General features: G+C 38.9%; 2 protein-coding genes across 2 annotated transcripts in view; both read right to left on the bottom strand.

Annotated features, from left to right (window-relative positions):
* Nucleotides 1-1,550: 1,550 nt before the first annotated feature.
* mia (MIA SH3 domain containing) overlaps nucleotides 1,551-17,796 on the bottom strand; it is a 79,475-nt gene continuing 63,229 nt past the window's right edge. Inside the window, exon 5 of the mRNA XM_051932116.1 lies at nucleotides 1,551-1,563. Within this exon, the coding sequence (XP_051788076.1) occupies nucleotides 1,560-1,563 (4 nt within the window). The 3' untranslated portion in view covers nucleotides 1,551-1,559. The remainder of the gene's footprint in view (nucleotides 1,564-17,796) is intronic.
* Nucleotides 8,143-13,641, bottom strand: LOC114657253 (cystatin-like). Its single transcript, XM_028808982.2, has 3 exons — nucleotides 13,379-13,641; nucleotides 10,765-10,890; nucleotides 8,143-8,453 (listed from the first exon to the last, which is right to left on the bottom strand). Exons 1-3 carry the CDS (start codon nucleotides 13,601-13,603, stop codon nucleotides 8,376-8,378), a joined length of 429 nt encoding a protein of 142 aa, XP_028664815.1. The 5' UTR covers nucleotides 13,604-13,641; the 3' UTR covers nucleotides 8,143-8,375.

Raw genomic sequence — 17,796 nt, 5'->3', positions numbered from 1 at the left:
GAAGGGGGTAACTGTAGAAAAGTATATTCTTAAACTTGATGATTTACATATATTTAAAGATAATCATGAGCATATATGAAAATAAGTATTATATCCTAATGCCTGTTAGTACAGCAAGTGTTAAATCGCAAAAAGTATTGCGCCTGTAAATTTTTTATTTTTCTTAGCAAGCTGGAAATCATCAATATTTCATGAGTCAAGGTCAGGTATATAGAGAGAGGCTGACAAGCAGAACCCCCCTCCTCTCCAGGTAGTGAATGTGAGCTGAGGACTAGAGATATTGGTGGCAGGAACTGGACGGGTTCAAGGTGTGGAGACGGCCTGTCAAGTGTGCATGATGGACAGAATAGAGTGCTGCGCTCATTAGGCTGGGAAATATTGGTGAAACTAATTGGAGGCAGGACCAAGACAACAAGAAGATGGGTTTCAGATAGGAGTGACAAATGAACTGATTGAGGTAAATTTTTGATAAGAACTGTAATTAAAGTAAGGTAGCCCCATTGCTAATTGCTTGAGTCATCTGATTTAAATCTGTATGTGCATTGCACAATAAACCTTAATTCTGCTGCCTTTCCTGAGATTCCGAGTGCCTTCTTTGGGCTAAGAGTGCCCATCTCTGCTTCAACAAACACTCTGCATGTGTTAGCAAATAAAACAATGCATGATTCCCTTAAAACACTGAAACTGCATAAACCAACTTTATTTAAGAATTTAGCTTTACAAAGAGTTTGGTACCTTCTCTTTGCAGCTTTTCTAAGTAATTCAGTCACTATTTTTTAATATTTTTAATAAATACTACTACTACTACTACAACAACATAATAATATATTATCCATCCATCCATCCATTTTCCAACCCGCTGAATCCGAACACAGGGCACAAGGCAGGGAACCAACCCACTGCAGGACACACACAAACACACCAAGCACACACTAGGGCCAATTTAGAATCACCAATCCACCTAACCTGCATGTCTTTGGACTGTGGGAGGAAACCGGAGCGCCCGGAGGAAACCCACGCAGACACAGGGAGAACATGCAAACTCCACGCAGGGACGACCCGGGAAGCTAACCCGGGTCTCCTAACTGCGAGGCAGCAGCGCTACCCACTGCGCCACCGTGCCGCCCTAATAATATACTAATGTATTAAAATGTTGTAGGAAATGTGAATGTGCACAACTCTGCCCTAAAATGTCCATATCTTATGGTGTCCCTTACCGTTCCACAGAAGTTTGGTTGCACTTTCTGTCTACTGTTTGGTCGTTTCATTTTAATTTTCAAATTTTTTTTCAGTCAGAAAAAACAGATCATGGACGCACAAGTTGACTTTTTTCTTTTAATCTAAGTTAACATTACTGCGGTGTGCTGGCGCCCTGCCCGGGGTTTGTTTCCTGCCTTGCGCCTTGTGTTGTCTGGGATTGGCTCCAGCAGACCCCCATGACCCTGTAGTTAGGATATAGCGGACTGGATAATGGATGGGATGGATGGAAGTTAACATTAAAATACTTTTTTATTTAGTTGTTCCTTTGCAAAATACAAAAGCCTAAAATTGTTATCTTTTCAACTAGCTGCTAAGCCAGGTGTGCCTATGGAATGGAACTTAGGGATCATCAATTAAGAGCATTAAAAACAACGTTTACAACACAAAAACCTGCACAAAAATGAACAAGGGGGTGTACCAGCCACCTTACCCAACACAGACAGGCAGACACGTGTATTCCAAATGTGTCTAAAAGTGTTTTCAACCAAATAAAACTACTATAGCTGCATTTTTCCAAAGTTACAAAGTTCACCAGCTCTAACTTAACAAATCGGATTCAACAAAAGCCTGACGTGCAGAAATGATTCCACAGACAAAATATCTTCATTTTTAAAAGTTTAGTTAAGTTTCAAAGTAAAACAGTTCACACTAAAAAGAAAATTAAAATACCAAAAAAAGAAAATTCTTATTAAGAAAAGTTCTGTTCAAAGCTTAAGTCTTGTTATATCTCAAATCATTACTATTTGCTTAACATTTCTGAACCATTTCAAAACATTTCTGAACCATTTCAGAATGGTCAGAAAACTGTACGCTTATCCCATTTCTAAGTTGAAAATGGGTCTTTCAAATCCCTGTTTACTGGGACATGTTCTAAACACAACTGAATCTATTATCACACTGTTTCTCAGTTATAGCAAGAAGGTTCTATCTCTTACTAATTTATAGGGGGAAAGGTCTATACCATTGTCTATGACTATGGAAGAAATGATATACTATTCAAATTAAGCAAACATTAATCTGAGTTTAACTCAAAACTTTAACTTTCTAAGATTGGCTGTTACAACTACGATTGCAGTGACTACAGTCATTTCCAACAAAGGAAGTCACAGTTGTTGCTGTGACGGAGGGACAGAACAAAATGTTGTGCTTTTATGGACAGACCAAGAGAGCAGTCTTTTAAAGAGCAGGGATTGGCACACTGAAATTCTCAACAGTTTAATAAATCAAACAAAGATGCAAACCAAATATAAAAGTCACAAGCAGTTGTCAAGTCTTATCCTAATGTTCACTGAAACTTCTAACAAATGGTTTTGTTCAGGTCAAACCTGAGTCATCCCCTTGTGCTCACATACAGTCAGTTCTCCTTGCTAACGGCATCCACGAAAGATTACAATAAGAAATTATTACAAAAAAGGGAGAAAAGTAATAATCACAAAAATTAAGTAGAATTAATCATGACATTCTCAGATCCAAATCTAACCTGTAACAAGTGAACGTGCACAAAGAAAACAAGCATAGTGAGCTTAGATCTGAATTAATGGAATCCTGACACAAGCATTTCTGGTGAGCAAAGGTGGAATAAAAACTATAAAGATTGTAGCTGCTCTCAATCGAGACCTAAAACCATAGTTGGCAAAACCAAAGTTTGAGTATGAACATCCCCGAGTTCAAGACAATAGTAAAAATATCTTGAGTTCAGACTCAAGTACTTCAGCCCTAACACTGAAAGAAAAGTGAAAACAGTTGAGTTGGCATTAAGCATATTTAGTAACTACTATTAGAAGTATACCCTTAAGGTCTTCTAATAAATACTCAGCTAGTATGGCTTATGCTGAGGTAGAGCCAAAAAAATGCTCCTTCTTGCCAAAAAAACATAATTGCCATGCTTCGGCCTACAAAGCAACATCTAAATGGAGTACAAGACATTTGAAGCGATATTCTCAGCCACAAAAAGACTAAAGTGCAGTTGTTACATCGTTATGTATACCTCATATTTGACAAAAACCAAAACACGCAATCAGCACAAAAACCTCTTACCAGCAGTTGGAGGGGCAGGGTGATGATTTGGGGTTGGAACTCTTTTTATACCTGACCGCTCTAAGAGAAATTGTAAGGCCATGTCTCTGACAACAAGGCCTAGCTGAAATTGAATCATCAACAAAGATTGTAAGTACATCAGCCAATTTAGAACCGAGTGGATCAGAAAGAGACAACATCAGGTTTTGAAGTGGCCAAGACAAAGTCTACAAAGCATGAAATGCTGTGTTTGAAACCTAAGAAAGCTCTGTTTGTAAACAAACACCAGCTTCATTTGAAATGCTAGGCACTTATTTTTCTAGTTTTGACAAGTGTCAGTTATGCCTTTCTATGTTGAGAATGTTATCATTATTCTAGCATTATTTGCTTTGGCATGTCAGTACTGTTGCCAATTGAGTGACATGTTCACCTTCTAACATCCTGGTTTTGGATCTTTCTGCTGTTGCTAGTGTTGGAGTGAGATGAAAAGTACTTCCAAGAAGATTCACTGTTAGATCCTTGGCCTTGTTTATTTGACCTGGTTGCTAATCTTTGCATTTTGTTTTTGTTGTTTGATTTATTTGTCTTTCTCAGCACTCATCTTTTACCTGCCCCAGATCATGTCTCTTTCTTTTCCCTTTAAATCTGTTCATCTGTTGGTCACCTCTTTCCTTTTTCTACCACCAGACACCTTCGTGTTTTGAATCAAATTACAATAATGACCATATTGTAAGGAAAAGTGTGGCAATGTAGCAGAAAGAGAATTGTCTCTTTAATGCATTACTGTTCGTTTTTGATTTTACAAGTGCATTTTCTATTTCATGCAGGATTTTGGCATGTTGGAATATTTTTTACTGAATGAAAATAGAGAATTTAAAAATTGGTTATGTTTTGTCTGTTATGTGATGCTTCATTTATCTAATTTAAAAATACAGGGAAGACTAGATGATTGTGTGTAGTGCTGATAAGGGAAATTCAGTGAATATGCTGTGTTCCCTGGTAACTTTGTTCACAAAATATTACCAAGGAAATTAGACGTGGGGCTGGCTTAGGCAAACATTTTTTTCCAAGTGCCCCGAAATGATGTTTTACAAGGTCAGTGTGACATCACAGAGCTGTTGCAGCCATGCACAGAACTTTCATGTCTTGGCCATTGCTGGGTCACAAGCGCAAGAGGAAAAAAAATACAATTTCAGCTACTGGGATGCCATCCATCCATCCATCCTCTTCCGCTTATCCGAGGTCAGGTCACGGGGGCAGCAGCTTGAGCAGAGATTCCCAGACTTCCCTCGCCCCGGTCACTTCTTCTAGCTCTTCCGGGGAAATCCCAAGACGTTCCTAGGCCAGCCGGGAGACATAGTCCCTCCAGCGTGTCCTGGGTCTTCCCCGGGGCCTCCTCCCGGTTGGACGTGCCCGGAACACCTCACCCTTGAGGCGTCCAGGAGGCATCCTGATCAGATGCCCGAGCCACCTCATCTGACTCCTCTCAATGCGGAGGAGCAGCGGCTCTACTCTGAGCCCCTCCTGGATGATTGAGCTTCTCACCCTATCTTTAAGGGAGAGCCCAGACACCCTGCGGAGAAAACTCATTTCAGCCGCTTTTATTCGTGATCTCGTTCTTTCGGTCACTACCCATAGCTCAGGACCATAGGTGAGGGTAGGAACATAGATCGACCGGTAAATTGAGAGCTTTTCCTTATGGCTCAGCTCCTTTTTCACCACGACAGACCGATCCTGCACCGATCCGCCTGTCGATCTCAAGCTCCATTCATCCCACACTCGTGAACAAGACCCCGAGATACTTGAACTCCTCCACTTGGGGCAGGATCTCGCTCCCAACCCTGAGAGGGCACTCCACCCTTTTCCGGCTGAGGACCATGGTCTCAGATTTGGAGGTGCTGATTCCCATCCCAGCCGCTTCACACTCAGCTGTGAACCGATCCAGAGAGAGCTGAAGATCACGGCCTGATGAAGCAAACAGGACAACATCATCTGCAAAAAGCAGTGACCCAATCCTGAGTCCACCAAGCCGGACCCCCTCAGGGTCTGTGCCTAGAAATTCTGTCCATAAAAGTTATGAACAGAATCGGTGACAAAGGGCAGCCCTGGCGGAGTCCAACTCTCACTGGAAACAGGTTCGACTTACTACCGGCAATGCGGACCAAGCTCTGACACCGATCGTACAGGGACCGAACAGCTCTTATCAGGGGGTCCGGTACCCCATACTCTCGGAGCACCCCCCACAGGATTCCCTGAGGGACACGGTCGAACGCCTTTTCCAGGTCCACAAAACACATGTAGACTGGTTGGGCAAACTCCCATGCACCCTCCAGGACCCTGCTAAGGTTGTAGAGCTGGTCCACTGTTCCGCGACCAGGACGAAAACCACACTGTTCCTCCTGAATCCGAGGTTCGACTATCCGACGGACCCTCCTCTCCAGAACCCCCGAATAGACTTTTCCAGGGAGGCTGAGGAGTGTGATCCCTCTGTAGTTGGAACACACCCTCCGGTACCCCTTCTTAAAGAGGGGGATCACCACCCCAGTCTGCCAATCCAAAGGCACTGTCCCTGATGTCCCTGCGATGTTGCAGAGATGTGTCAACCAAGACAGCCCTACAACATCCAGAGCCTTGAGGAACTCCGGGCGTATCTCATCCACCCCCGGGGCCCTGCCACCAAGGAATTTTTTGACCACCTCGGTGACCTCAGTCCCAGAGATGGGGGAGCCCACCTCCAAGTCCCCAGGCTCTGCTTCCTCATTGGAAGGCATGTTAGTGGGATTGAGGAGGTCTTCGAAGTACTCCCCCCACCGACCCACAACGTCCCGAGTCGAGGTCAGCAGTGCACCATCCCCACCATACACAGTGTTGACACTGCACTGCGTCCCCCTCCTGAGATGCCGGACGGTGGACCAGAATCTCCTTGAAGCCGTCCGAAAGTCGTTCTCCATGGCCTCTCCAAACTCCTCCCATGCCAGAGTTTTTGCCTCAGCAACCACCGAAGCCACATTCCGCTTGGCCTGCCGGTACCTATCAGCTGCCTCCGGAGTCCCACAAGACAAAAGGGACCGGTAGGACTCCTTCTTCAGCTTGACGGCATCCTTCACCACTGGTGTCCACCAACGGGTTCGGGGATTGCCGCCACAACAGGCTACTGGGATGCATTACCCCTAAACCCCCATTGAAGTGCTTGACACTTGGTCTCTAACCACATTAATCTCTTGCATTTGAGGTCATTTACAACCCCCTTGGCCACTTCGATTGCTGTATGTGGGTCATTTGTGAACCTAAAAAGGTAAAAGTGGGTCCCGAAGCCATACAGGTTGAGAAACACTGCCAGATTTTCATCACACATGCGTTAAAAAAAATGTACAAGTATTACGAGTATTGCCACCAGATAAATAAAACTGATCCTTGTGAGCCAGCACCTCATAGCTATTTGTACATTCACATTAGCCATGTGCCCTGCCACAAACTCAAACCAAGTCTTAAAGGAGCTCTCCCTCTCCTCTCATCGGAAAACACAACACGCCGTGAAATAATAAAAAGATTTATTACTGTTTACAAGGCTTTTCTTTCTTCTTGACAGATGAAGAAAGTGTGACAGATGCACAGATACATGGGAAACAAAAATATAGCCCCCTGTGCCCATGACTTCAAACAGAGGAATGAGCTAGTCCTACACCACAGCTTCAGGGCATGGCTAAAGTTTGTCCCAAGACTGAAACTCTGAGCAAAATTATCTATATTTTATTTACTTATTGTTACTTTTGTGTTTGTCTGTTGTATTTTGTTTGTGGTATTCATTCCGTTTGCATCTCTTGTTGTTTGGGGCACAATGGTGCTGTGGTTAGTATCACATATTTAGACACAATAATCAATTTTTCCATAGGCCTCAGGAATACATAAAAGACCATTTCATCATTATAATCCACTCAAAACTAATTAACTTCCTCCTTCCCCATTGACTTCAATGGAGTTCACATAGTTCTAAAAATTCATAAGCATTTTTGTGATTTTGCCAAATTCAAGGTGAAACAAATTCAATGAGGTTCATTCAACACTAATTGTGAGGTAGTCCTGATATTTAAAACCATAGAACGTAAGGATGCTGTACTCACTTTTTTGTTGTAGACAAAGGATATTTTGAAAATATTGTCTATGATTATCTAAGAACTAACCTGGTAGAACCTACTCCTCTCAACTTACTGCCACTACAGAACTCACTAGGACGAACTGCTCAGAAAAATCAATGTTTGAATGTAAATAAAATATAGTAAAAATCACCAGTTTAATTGATGATTGTAAAAAGTATTAGATAAATCCAGATGTACTGGTAATTTCTTAGCACAATTCAACTATTTCATAATTTATCTTTTCCTAGAGAATTTATAATCTTGGAAATCATTACTTGTTCTATATTAAACTAACTTTGGAAGAATGAAGACATTAGGTAGTACAGTATATTCATTTATAGTTTAACTCATTTGAAAAATTTTTCACATTTCAAATTCATATATGAAAGTCTGGAACGAACAGATATGACTGATATATTGTCTCATGATGTCACGATCATGATAGATTCTAATCACTGATGATAAAGCACCAGTTTGATGTTTCACTAAAAGAAGACATTTTTCTTAACACATCCTAAAGATGTCAATTAGTGATTCAAAACTCGCCCAGAATGAGTTAGTTTGGGTTGATTTTCTCTCTTGTGTCAGATTCTGCTGAGATGTGCTCTTACCTGACACATTGTGTACAGTTCTGAACAGGAGACTAAAGGAACAATAACACCATATATTTAGAATATGTATTGTACTGCCCTCAAGTCTGGGCACATCTGAAAAAAAGTCCATAAAAGAACATGATAGATATATTTTTATTTTAAAAGCAGTAATATGTCATTTGCATAGAACAAATTAAGAAACTGTTTGTACAGAAATGATCATATTTTTAAAAAAGACAATAGATTGAATAAACATTTCCAAACCATTAATTAATATTGACAGGTTACATTGGTATAATTAAACTAATAGTAAATTTAAAATTGTTGAACTCATAGAAGTTGCCAGTAGTACACGCTGTTGATGTAGTTGTTATGAGCACACATTCATCAAGAGTTGAGTTGATTGAATCCAAGCACGGGTCCAGATTTTAAACGTGCATGTGTATGTCTGGAATAAAAAGACAAAGCTGATATATCATCTTATGATCCTCAATTCTCATACATTTTAATTGCTGATGACAAAGTATTGATTTGATGCTTCACTAAAATATATTTAAAAAAGAAAAATGTGTTTTGTGAATTATGGAACAATTAAAGGCAGCTTTAATAGAGAAGATAAGCCACAGGCAGTATGGTGGTGTATGAGAAGTTCAGATCCAGATCCTAGTCATTGTCTGTGTGAAATCTACATTTCATGTACAGTAGCACCAATTACTCTTCTCGTCCTAATGATGTGCAAGACAGTTTGATTAGTTAGGCTTTCTTAGCTATTCTGATATAAGTGTGAGAAGGTGCCCCTTGGAGAGTCATTGGAATCTGGTGCTTCTGGTACAGACTCTGGCTCACTGCTACCCTAAATTAGAATGAAGCCAGGCTTAGGAAATTGTCATGATCTGTCATTATGTACTCATTTCCTCTCCACGTGGCATTATTTAAATTTTTAATCATTGTTTTAAGTTTTGATATTTTATTTGTCATTGCCACAACTCCATTTTATTTTCTGGATGCCCACCATTTTATGCTCATTTTCCATATTATTTCCTGCTACTAGGCCTGTTGCCAGTCACATAACAGGCAAGCCATATGACATATTACCTCATGAATGTCTGCCTACATAAGATGAAAGTGTACATGTATTAGGAGTCTTACTTTAGATCAAAGACTTAAAAAGCCTGACTATTGGTTCTTTTAATTAATTTCTGCTATTCCTCTTCCATCTCTCTAACCCTAACCTTTCTACTGGGATAACTACCAACAGTCAGTTACCCAGATTAAGGGTATTCTGTACCTATGGAAGGTTTGCTAGTAAATACTCTACTGAGGAAAGGTGTAATCAAAGAATGTTTAATCCATATTTACTGCTACTTATGATCCTGTAAACAAAAGGATTTAACAGCTGATCATATGTGAACAAAGGATTGTTAAAATATGCAGTTATTAGACGATTTACGGAGGACCAAAGTGAGGCCACTTGTACTTATAGCCTTATATTATATTTATGTTTTTTTTTCAGTGATGAACGGGTATGAATAATAGATGAGCTCGTACTTTCCCTTTAAGGCCAATTTCTTCAGACCGATGACACTACACAAGCTTTCCCCCGTGAAGTATCGATCGATCTTTGCAAAGCACCAACAAATGAATGACAAGCATAGGGGAGTTCCCCATGAAGTACTGATTGATAGCTGCAAAACATGGACACCTGAAAAACAAGTAGTTCCCTAGCGTAATTTTGGGAGAACAGCCACATTGTCGTTCCAAACTGCTGCATGAGTGTCATGATTTGGTATGACTTTGGGTCCTCAAAGGCCACTAGTGTTTATTTCCATCATTAAATCTGCTTCTACCTCTGCTAGGGGCATAGCCTCTGAGGTCAGGACCCATGTGTAATAAATGCAGATATTAAAGTCACATTGCTTATGGGCAACTTCAAGACAAAGAAGGAGAGAAAAGAATGGAAAGTTAAACTGATGCTAACATTTCAACACACTACAACATGGTTTAAATAGAAACAAGCGTTTTATGTCCAGATTTGAGGACTATTTACATCTCCCTGACTGACCTAGGTGATTTCATTACAGATCAACATTGTAAGGAAAACTTATCAAAAGACTTTTGTTGGACAGTTAATTTATCAAAAGATCTTAACTATACATTGTTCTCCTCTCCTGATAAATGAATCTTGAGCTGGAGGGTCTGTTATTGTTTGACATTGAAGATGACCCACTTAAAAGTTTTATTTCTTTCCTAGTGTACTGTATATATAAACACAGGGAACTCCAGTTTCTGTACTACGACTTGCCTGAAGAAGGGGCTTGAGCTGCCTTGAAAGCTTAGCCAATAAAAGGTGTAATTTTACTTCACTTCTTATTTCATCCATAATGACTAACACATCACCCTACTACCACTACAAATAATAGACTTTGAAAATATATCCGAAAATCACACTGACTGCAATGCATAGAACATATTCCAAATTACTTTCCCTTAATGGAAACTTCACAAAGCCTGACTGAGACTTTTCCAGCTAACACCTAACTCTGCTCACTTACTGAGACTTATATAAGCACTCTTACTGAAATATTTTTAGGTATGAAATTAAATGATGAGATGTTATGCAATTGAAATAAAGATAACTGAATTTGATTAAATCCTCAAAGATCTTTGTGACTCTTCATTAATGAAGTTAAAAGCACACAGCATTGCAATGAGCCCTCAAACTGACAATAAGCACCGACGCCTAACATTCAAGAATGTACCTTAGCATTCCGAGGACCATTTTGCAAAGGACACTTGTTTATTGAATTCTGGTCACTCAGGTCTTTTTTTTCACATGTGGTTCGCCCAATCGTAGCTTCTATTATGTAAATCAGTCCTGAAACAACCTGGAAAAAAAAGAAAAACACAGGTAGCCAAATTTTTTTAATCAACAACACTGCTTATTGCAAATGACTGTGTTTGCATTGTTATTCTGCACAATTTTGGTTCATCAAACCAACACAAACACAATTAAAAGCAAAGACATATTTTTGGATGTATTATTATTAGAACTGATTTATTTAGTCAAGTGAAAGTTAAAATTAATAATGTTAAATAATAATCCATCCATCTAACCTGCTATATCCTAACTACAGAGTCACGGGGGTCTGCTGGAGCCAATCCCAGCCAACACAGGGCACAAGGCAGGAAACAAACCCCGGGCAGGGCACCAGCCCACCACAGGGCATACACACCCACACACCAAGGACAATTTAGGATCACCAATGCACCTAACCTGCATGTCTTTGGATTGTGGGAGGAAACCGCAGCACCCGGAGGAAACCCACGCAGACACAGGGAGAACATGCAAACTCCACACAGGGAGGACCCTGGAAGCGAACGCAGGTCTCCTAACTGGGAGGCAGCAGCGCTACTACTGCTCCACCCTAATAATAATAATAATACATTTTATTTATATAGTGCCTTTCCCATGCTCAAGGTGCTTTGCAGGTGCTTTCCAGGTAAGGAAATTCTAGAAAGTTGATTCAGTTGATGTAACGTATCTCCCCGGAAAAGAACTATGTCCAGATGAACTGAATCAGCTTTCTAGAATATCACTTTGCTTGTTTTAAATAATCTGTGCTAAACTTACTGAACTTTAAATTGATTAAAACTAAATATATGAGTATATCTTCTATTCAGTTCTTGCCATTTTACGGCAAGCTATATATATTTGTACGTAACAACCAATGCATGACAACACTGGCAGCCACAGGCAATCTCTTTGTGAAATAACACAATCATTTTTGTGAAATAATACTGTAATTATTGTCAATTAATGCAATACTTTTGGGAAATAACAATTTTTCTTTTTTTTTTGAGTGGCACTAACAAGCTTCTATACATTTACCAAATTTCTTAAGGAGAGGAGATAAACACATGCCACCTGTTCCTTTGGAAGGTCCAGTTTAATAGTTTGAAAATTAAAGCCATGGAGGATTAGACAAGTCGATTGAGTAAAAACACCAGATTTAAAGAAGAAGATAAAACAAACAAAAAAAGTGTGTTGCTATCCTTTTACCCCAAAGGACAAAGATATCAGCAATTGTGATACAATCAACATGAGCTGCAAGAGGCTGTGAGAATGTGTATTAGTTCTGTAGTAGCTGGAACACGACTAATTCTGATTTTGTCCTACGTTATTTATTATTATTATTATTATTATTATTATTACTATTCGGTAGCTATCAAATCAGCCTAAACAGATAGAATAAACAAGAACTGAAAAGTTAGAAAAGAGTTCCAGTAAGGGTGCTGCTATTCCAGATGTTCACGATGGCTAATAATGTGAAGCAGGGTGACCTGATGGCGCCCTGCCTGGCACTCTTCTGTCCTTCAGTCCTTCTGGTGCACATATGGAAGACACTAGAAACACCAGTGGCGTAGCGTGGGTGTCAGCCGCCCCCTTATTTAGGTATGGTTCAAATTTTTACAAGATATTATTATTATTTATTGTGAAATTTTGCCGCCCCCTAAAAGTGCCGCCCGGGGTGGGCCGCCCCTGCCGCCCCCACTACGCTACGCCACTGAGAAACACCGAGGCAGAACATCGTGAAAATGGGAGTGAATGAGCCGAGATGCTGGAATATCAAATGAACTGCAAATAAAAATACTTGTAGAAATGTGGCAGAACTGATATTCCGTTATTAACACGGTTCAAGTAGTGACGTCAACCGTATTTCTAAAAATGGCCAAAGAAAGAATTACATGAAAATAAAATTCTCTATCAAAGTTCGGATATGGGTAAATGACATAGTCAAAATAATCGAATATCAAGAATAAATATAAATATATACTACTCACAAAGTCAATCGCGTAACTATAAATGAAAGTGATTTTAAAGTGAAATAGCATTTTTCTTAAACGTTTTGCATGTAAAAAGTAACCAGTGACAACGGAGCATACTAGATATTTGATTTATGCATTTTTTATCATAATGGAAGCTTTGAACTGACATTATCATTAGAAAAACTGTCACAAAATGTAAAATTGTCTATTCATGCATTTAGATGTGACCTGTACTCAAGATGAAAATTATACAGTTTGACAAGTTTTAGACATGCAAAACACTGCCCGTATGGACATTATTTTGGTTAGTAAAACAAAAGTAAAATGTAACAAAAACTAAAACTTAATTGCTAAAAACTAGAAATAAATAAAAACTTCAATAATGCAAAACTAAATAATAACGAAAAATTAGAAAATTGTGAAAATCTACAACTAAATACAAATAAAAATTGAATGAAAATCTAAATTAAACGTAAAACTAAAAATTATGTTAAAATTGGAAAAATGCTGCTTGGAATACAAGGAACAACTGAGCATCTCACTAACCTGATACTTAGCGCTGATGATCTTGATTAGTTTGTACGCGAAAATGTCATCGGACACCTTATTGTGCTCACTGATGGCAAAGCTCACTGCCGTTTGAACTCCTTCGTTAGCCGGGTCGATATCATTTATCCCTCCTGCTAACGGTTCACTTGTCGGAGACTTCGTTGTCGTTGTCTTCGCTGCGCGAAGCAAGAAAAGAAGGCAGGCGACAGTCGTCAGGTTCATTTTTGCTTCGCAGTGATCGCACTAATTAGCCGTGATTGGGGAAAGAGATTTATAAACAGTGACCTCACCCAGGTGGGTTGGGTTAACTGAAGAATGTACTCACCTCTACAAGAAATGGCAAAAAGGGAAACGGGGGTGGAGATTTGCTTAGTGCTCATACAATCTGAAGCGATCTAAATAATATATTCACATAAGAATTAATTGTAACTTAGACAAAACATCAGCATATTGTAACAACTTCGTAAAGATACAAGATGGACATATTAATAACACAGATTTATTGTTGCCCTAGGCGGGACACTGACATATTTAGTAGTATTATGAGAATCACCATGAGATCTACTCACAACAATGTCATGAGTTTTATTCAAAGCTACAAAAAGCCTCGAATTTAGCAACCTACCATTGCAAACAGCTGCACATAGCAACTGCAGTATATTGTAAGTCAGTTGAACTATTAGGCGTTCCGTAGTACTAAGAAAGTATGAGTATAAGGGAGATAGTAGGAAGTAGATTATAATAATAATATGGTGTAACGTGTACTCAGCAACGACCCTTGCAAAAAGAACCTGTTAAAGTTTATCACTCTGAACCTGTCTCCATCTTTCTCTGTTTTGTGAGTTCAATATTATTGCTTACAAATATAACAACAAGGGTGCTCAGCTCCAGATGAACTGTTCAATAAGTGCTACCAGTAACACTGTATTATGAGTGAATTCTCAGGTGTGTAATGTAAATACATTAGCCTAAAAGGTAAAAGGCAAAATAAAATTTAAAAAATCTGATACAAAGTGAGGATTCTATATTTACAATATATTAGATTGTATACATCGAATTCTGAATATATAATATCAAAAGATATTTGGATTCAAAAAAGGCAAAAATAGTGAATATGCTGGAGTCAAATTTGATGTGAATTGTTTATATAAGTTAATACATGTTGGCTGAAAAATTTTGATTTATAATGAGTAAGAGGTGATAAATGGAGAGAATCCTTAATAAATAAAGTCTCCAATTATTTTGATTTTTTTTTTGTCTGCTTTTACAGGAATTTGAACTTGAACGTAGAGCCAGAAAGAGACAAATTTAATGAGTTGTTTTATATGTTGAGACAAATTTTGGTGTATTTAAAATCAAGTGAATTGTCCATGGATGAAGTCATTGTTTATAAATAAAATCAAATTGATCCAATCAAAATGACTGAGAAATGATCTGATTTTACACCTACCTGGCTTGCGGCTCTGGGCTGATCACGCCTGTAATAACCAGCGTTATATATATGTGGCCTTCTAATTCTGATATCTTCATGTGCATCTTGGAATATCTCCTAATAAACTTCTAAGCCACCCAACCCTGCCCATCTCACCTTCTCCACTGTGCTCTGTTGCCTCTCTCCTACTATCAGATAAGTATTGCTCTATACTATGCTAAAATACTCTGGTGACAAACTCCTTCATATTAAACAGTTTGTCCAGAGTCAATGGTCAGACTGGAATGTCCTAAAAGATACTGGTATTGTGCAGTGCCCGAAATATTTACATCGCAGGTCAGGTAATCACCCCTGCTGGGCTGCAGATGAAAAGTTCAATAGCAGCATTTGTTCAGGAATACACTGTCCTATTTATGGCTTTAGAAATAGGAGTGTCAGTGTGCCAAATTTGCAAATTGTTAACATAAACTCTGATCATGGATCTGTCCGCAATGAATCCTCATCAGCTAATATTGCATTGGTTACCTCAAGATCTCTTAATGGTATAGTGCTGGTGCTATGAGAAATCATTACAGACTCCAACCTTGACAAAAACCAAATGATTTTACATTTCTCACAGAGACGACACCATCCAGATACATTTGCTTTGTGGAGCCTCAATGCTCAAGACACGAAGGAGGAGTCGCAGTAATTATTAGAACTGAACAAAACATCAAAAGAATCCCAATTGACTGCCCATTGTCTTTGAGTGTCTGGCTCTTAAGCTAATATCAAAATTAGGTCCTGTCTTACTCATTGTTCTGTATCGTCCCCCAAAATACAACGCTTCTTTTATATCTTACCTGACTGAATTATTAAACCACTTAAGTTCCTTTTTCAGAGAGTCATTCTTCTTGACGATTTCAACATCCATATTGACATTACTACATGTAAGATGAGAAATTAATTCCTATCCTTACTGGACTGTTTTCACTTGGTGCTACATGTTGATTTTCCTACTCACTCTGGTGTTCATATATTGGACCTGATCTGCACATCTGGCTTATCTGTCGGCAACACTTACAGCAGAGGTTTGCTACACTCTGATCCTAAAGCAGTACTTTGCACATCTCATTAGTTCTATTTCTGATCTTTTTCTGTCTTCACCTATTCCATCCACACTAGATAGTCTTGTTGATCACTATAACTGAGCTCTTCTTTCAGCACTAGATAAAACAGCTCCTTTGAAGCATAATGAAGTAAGTTTCTTTTAAGCACTCAGCTCCATGGTACAATTCAGAGTTACGGTCTATGAAAGAAGCTGGCCAATGTCTTGAGAGAATGTCACATAAGACTGGCCTCACTGTGCACTAACTACAGCCAAGAACACACATTATGGCAGAATAATAGAAAGTCGCCATTAGTTGTAATTAATACAGTAAACTACTTCAACCTGCATCTGGCCCAGTTACCTCCTCTACCAAAGATGTAAATAATTCAACTAACATAAATCCATCATCAATTTATATATTTCCCTATCTTTCCACTCCATTCAGCTCTTTTTCGAAATTTTCATCAGTCACATATGCATTTGTTAATGACCTGCTTTGTAAGATGAGGTTGACTACATGCATATTGAGACCCAATCCCTACAACACTTCTTACATCCTGCCTTCATGCCATCCTGACTGTTACAACAATAATAAATACATCCTTTGACACTTTCTTTGTGCCAGCCACTTTTAAAATCACTTCTGTGACCCCACTGTTAAAAAAGTCTGGTCTTGATGGTAACAATCTTAACCATTTTTGGCCTATTTCTCACTTATTTTTTTCTGTCAGAAGTTCTTCAGAATGTTGTAGCTTTCCATCTCACCAATTACTTAACGTCTAATAATTTGATGAAACCCTTTCAGTCTGGTTTCAGGGCACAGAAGTTGCTCTGCTTTGGGTAACTAATAATTTACTTACGGCAGCAAACTCTGAACAAACCAGCATAATAATTTTTGCTTCCCCTGGGCCATATCATTCATAGCTATGGACTGGGTTATCATTTTTATGCAGATGATACTCAACTCTATTTCAGAGTTAAAAGTGAAACTTCATTAATGTTTTCTTAGCCCACTTCTCTTGCCTCACTGACATTAAAACCTGGATGGAGCAGAACTCTTTAAAGTTAAATTGTAACAAAACTGAACTCCTTCAAATTGGCACTAAAGTGCAGCTTAAGAAAATGAGCTGCTTCTCAGTCACTCTTGATGGTGATTTCATCAGACCTTCTTTTAATGCAAGGAATCTTGGTATCATTTTTGATTCCTCTCTTTCTTATTCTGCCCACATAAACCACATTAAGAAATTTTGCTACTTTCACCTCCGTAACATATCCCATGTTCGCTCATTCCGCTCCTTTTCTAATGCTGAGAAAGTAGTTTATGCTTTTTTCACATCCTGCACCAATTATTGTAACTCTCTACTGGCAGGTGACGCTTCTAATCTTAAATCACAGCTCCACTTGATTCAAAACTCAGCTGCAAGAGTCCTAACATAAACCAGCAACAGCGAACACATCACACCTATCCTGCTTTGCATCCACTGATTCCCTGTGTCTTATAGGATTGAAAATAAAATTCTATTATTAACCTATTAAGCTTTAAATGGCCCTGCGCTGGACTATATCAGTGGCAATCTTGTTGTGGCCCACACTAACCTGCACTCTGTGAGTGACAGGGCTTCAGCTCTGTACCACCCAGACTTTGGAATGACCTCCCTAAATTAATTAGATCAGCTAACTTCATTCATTCTTTTAAAAAACAACTTAAAACTCATCTGTTCAGGAACGCTTTTAACTTAACCTGACATTCTGACCCCTCCTTCAGTCTTTGTCTTTTTCTAGATTCTCAGTATAATTTGTGTGTGTGTTATATCACAAACAACATTATTTTCTAGGTTTTCTTTTAGAGTTGAATTTAGTATTTTGCTCTGGTTAATTGTCTTTTATTTTGTG

This window comes from Erpetoichthys calabaricus, chromosome 9 (assembly GCF_900747795.2).
Source record: "Erpetoichthys calabaricus chromosome 9, fErpCal1.3, whole genome shotgun sequence".
Classification (NCBI taxonomy): domain Eukaryota; kingdom Metazoa; phylum Chordata; class Cladistia; order Polypteriformes; family Polypteridae; genus Erpetoichthys; species Erpetoichthys calabaricus.
The sequence above is the reverse complement of the archived record's forward strand: the minus strand, read 5'-3'. Positions and strand labels throughout refer to the sequence as shown.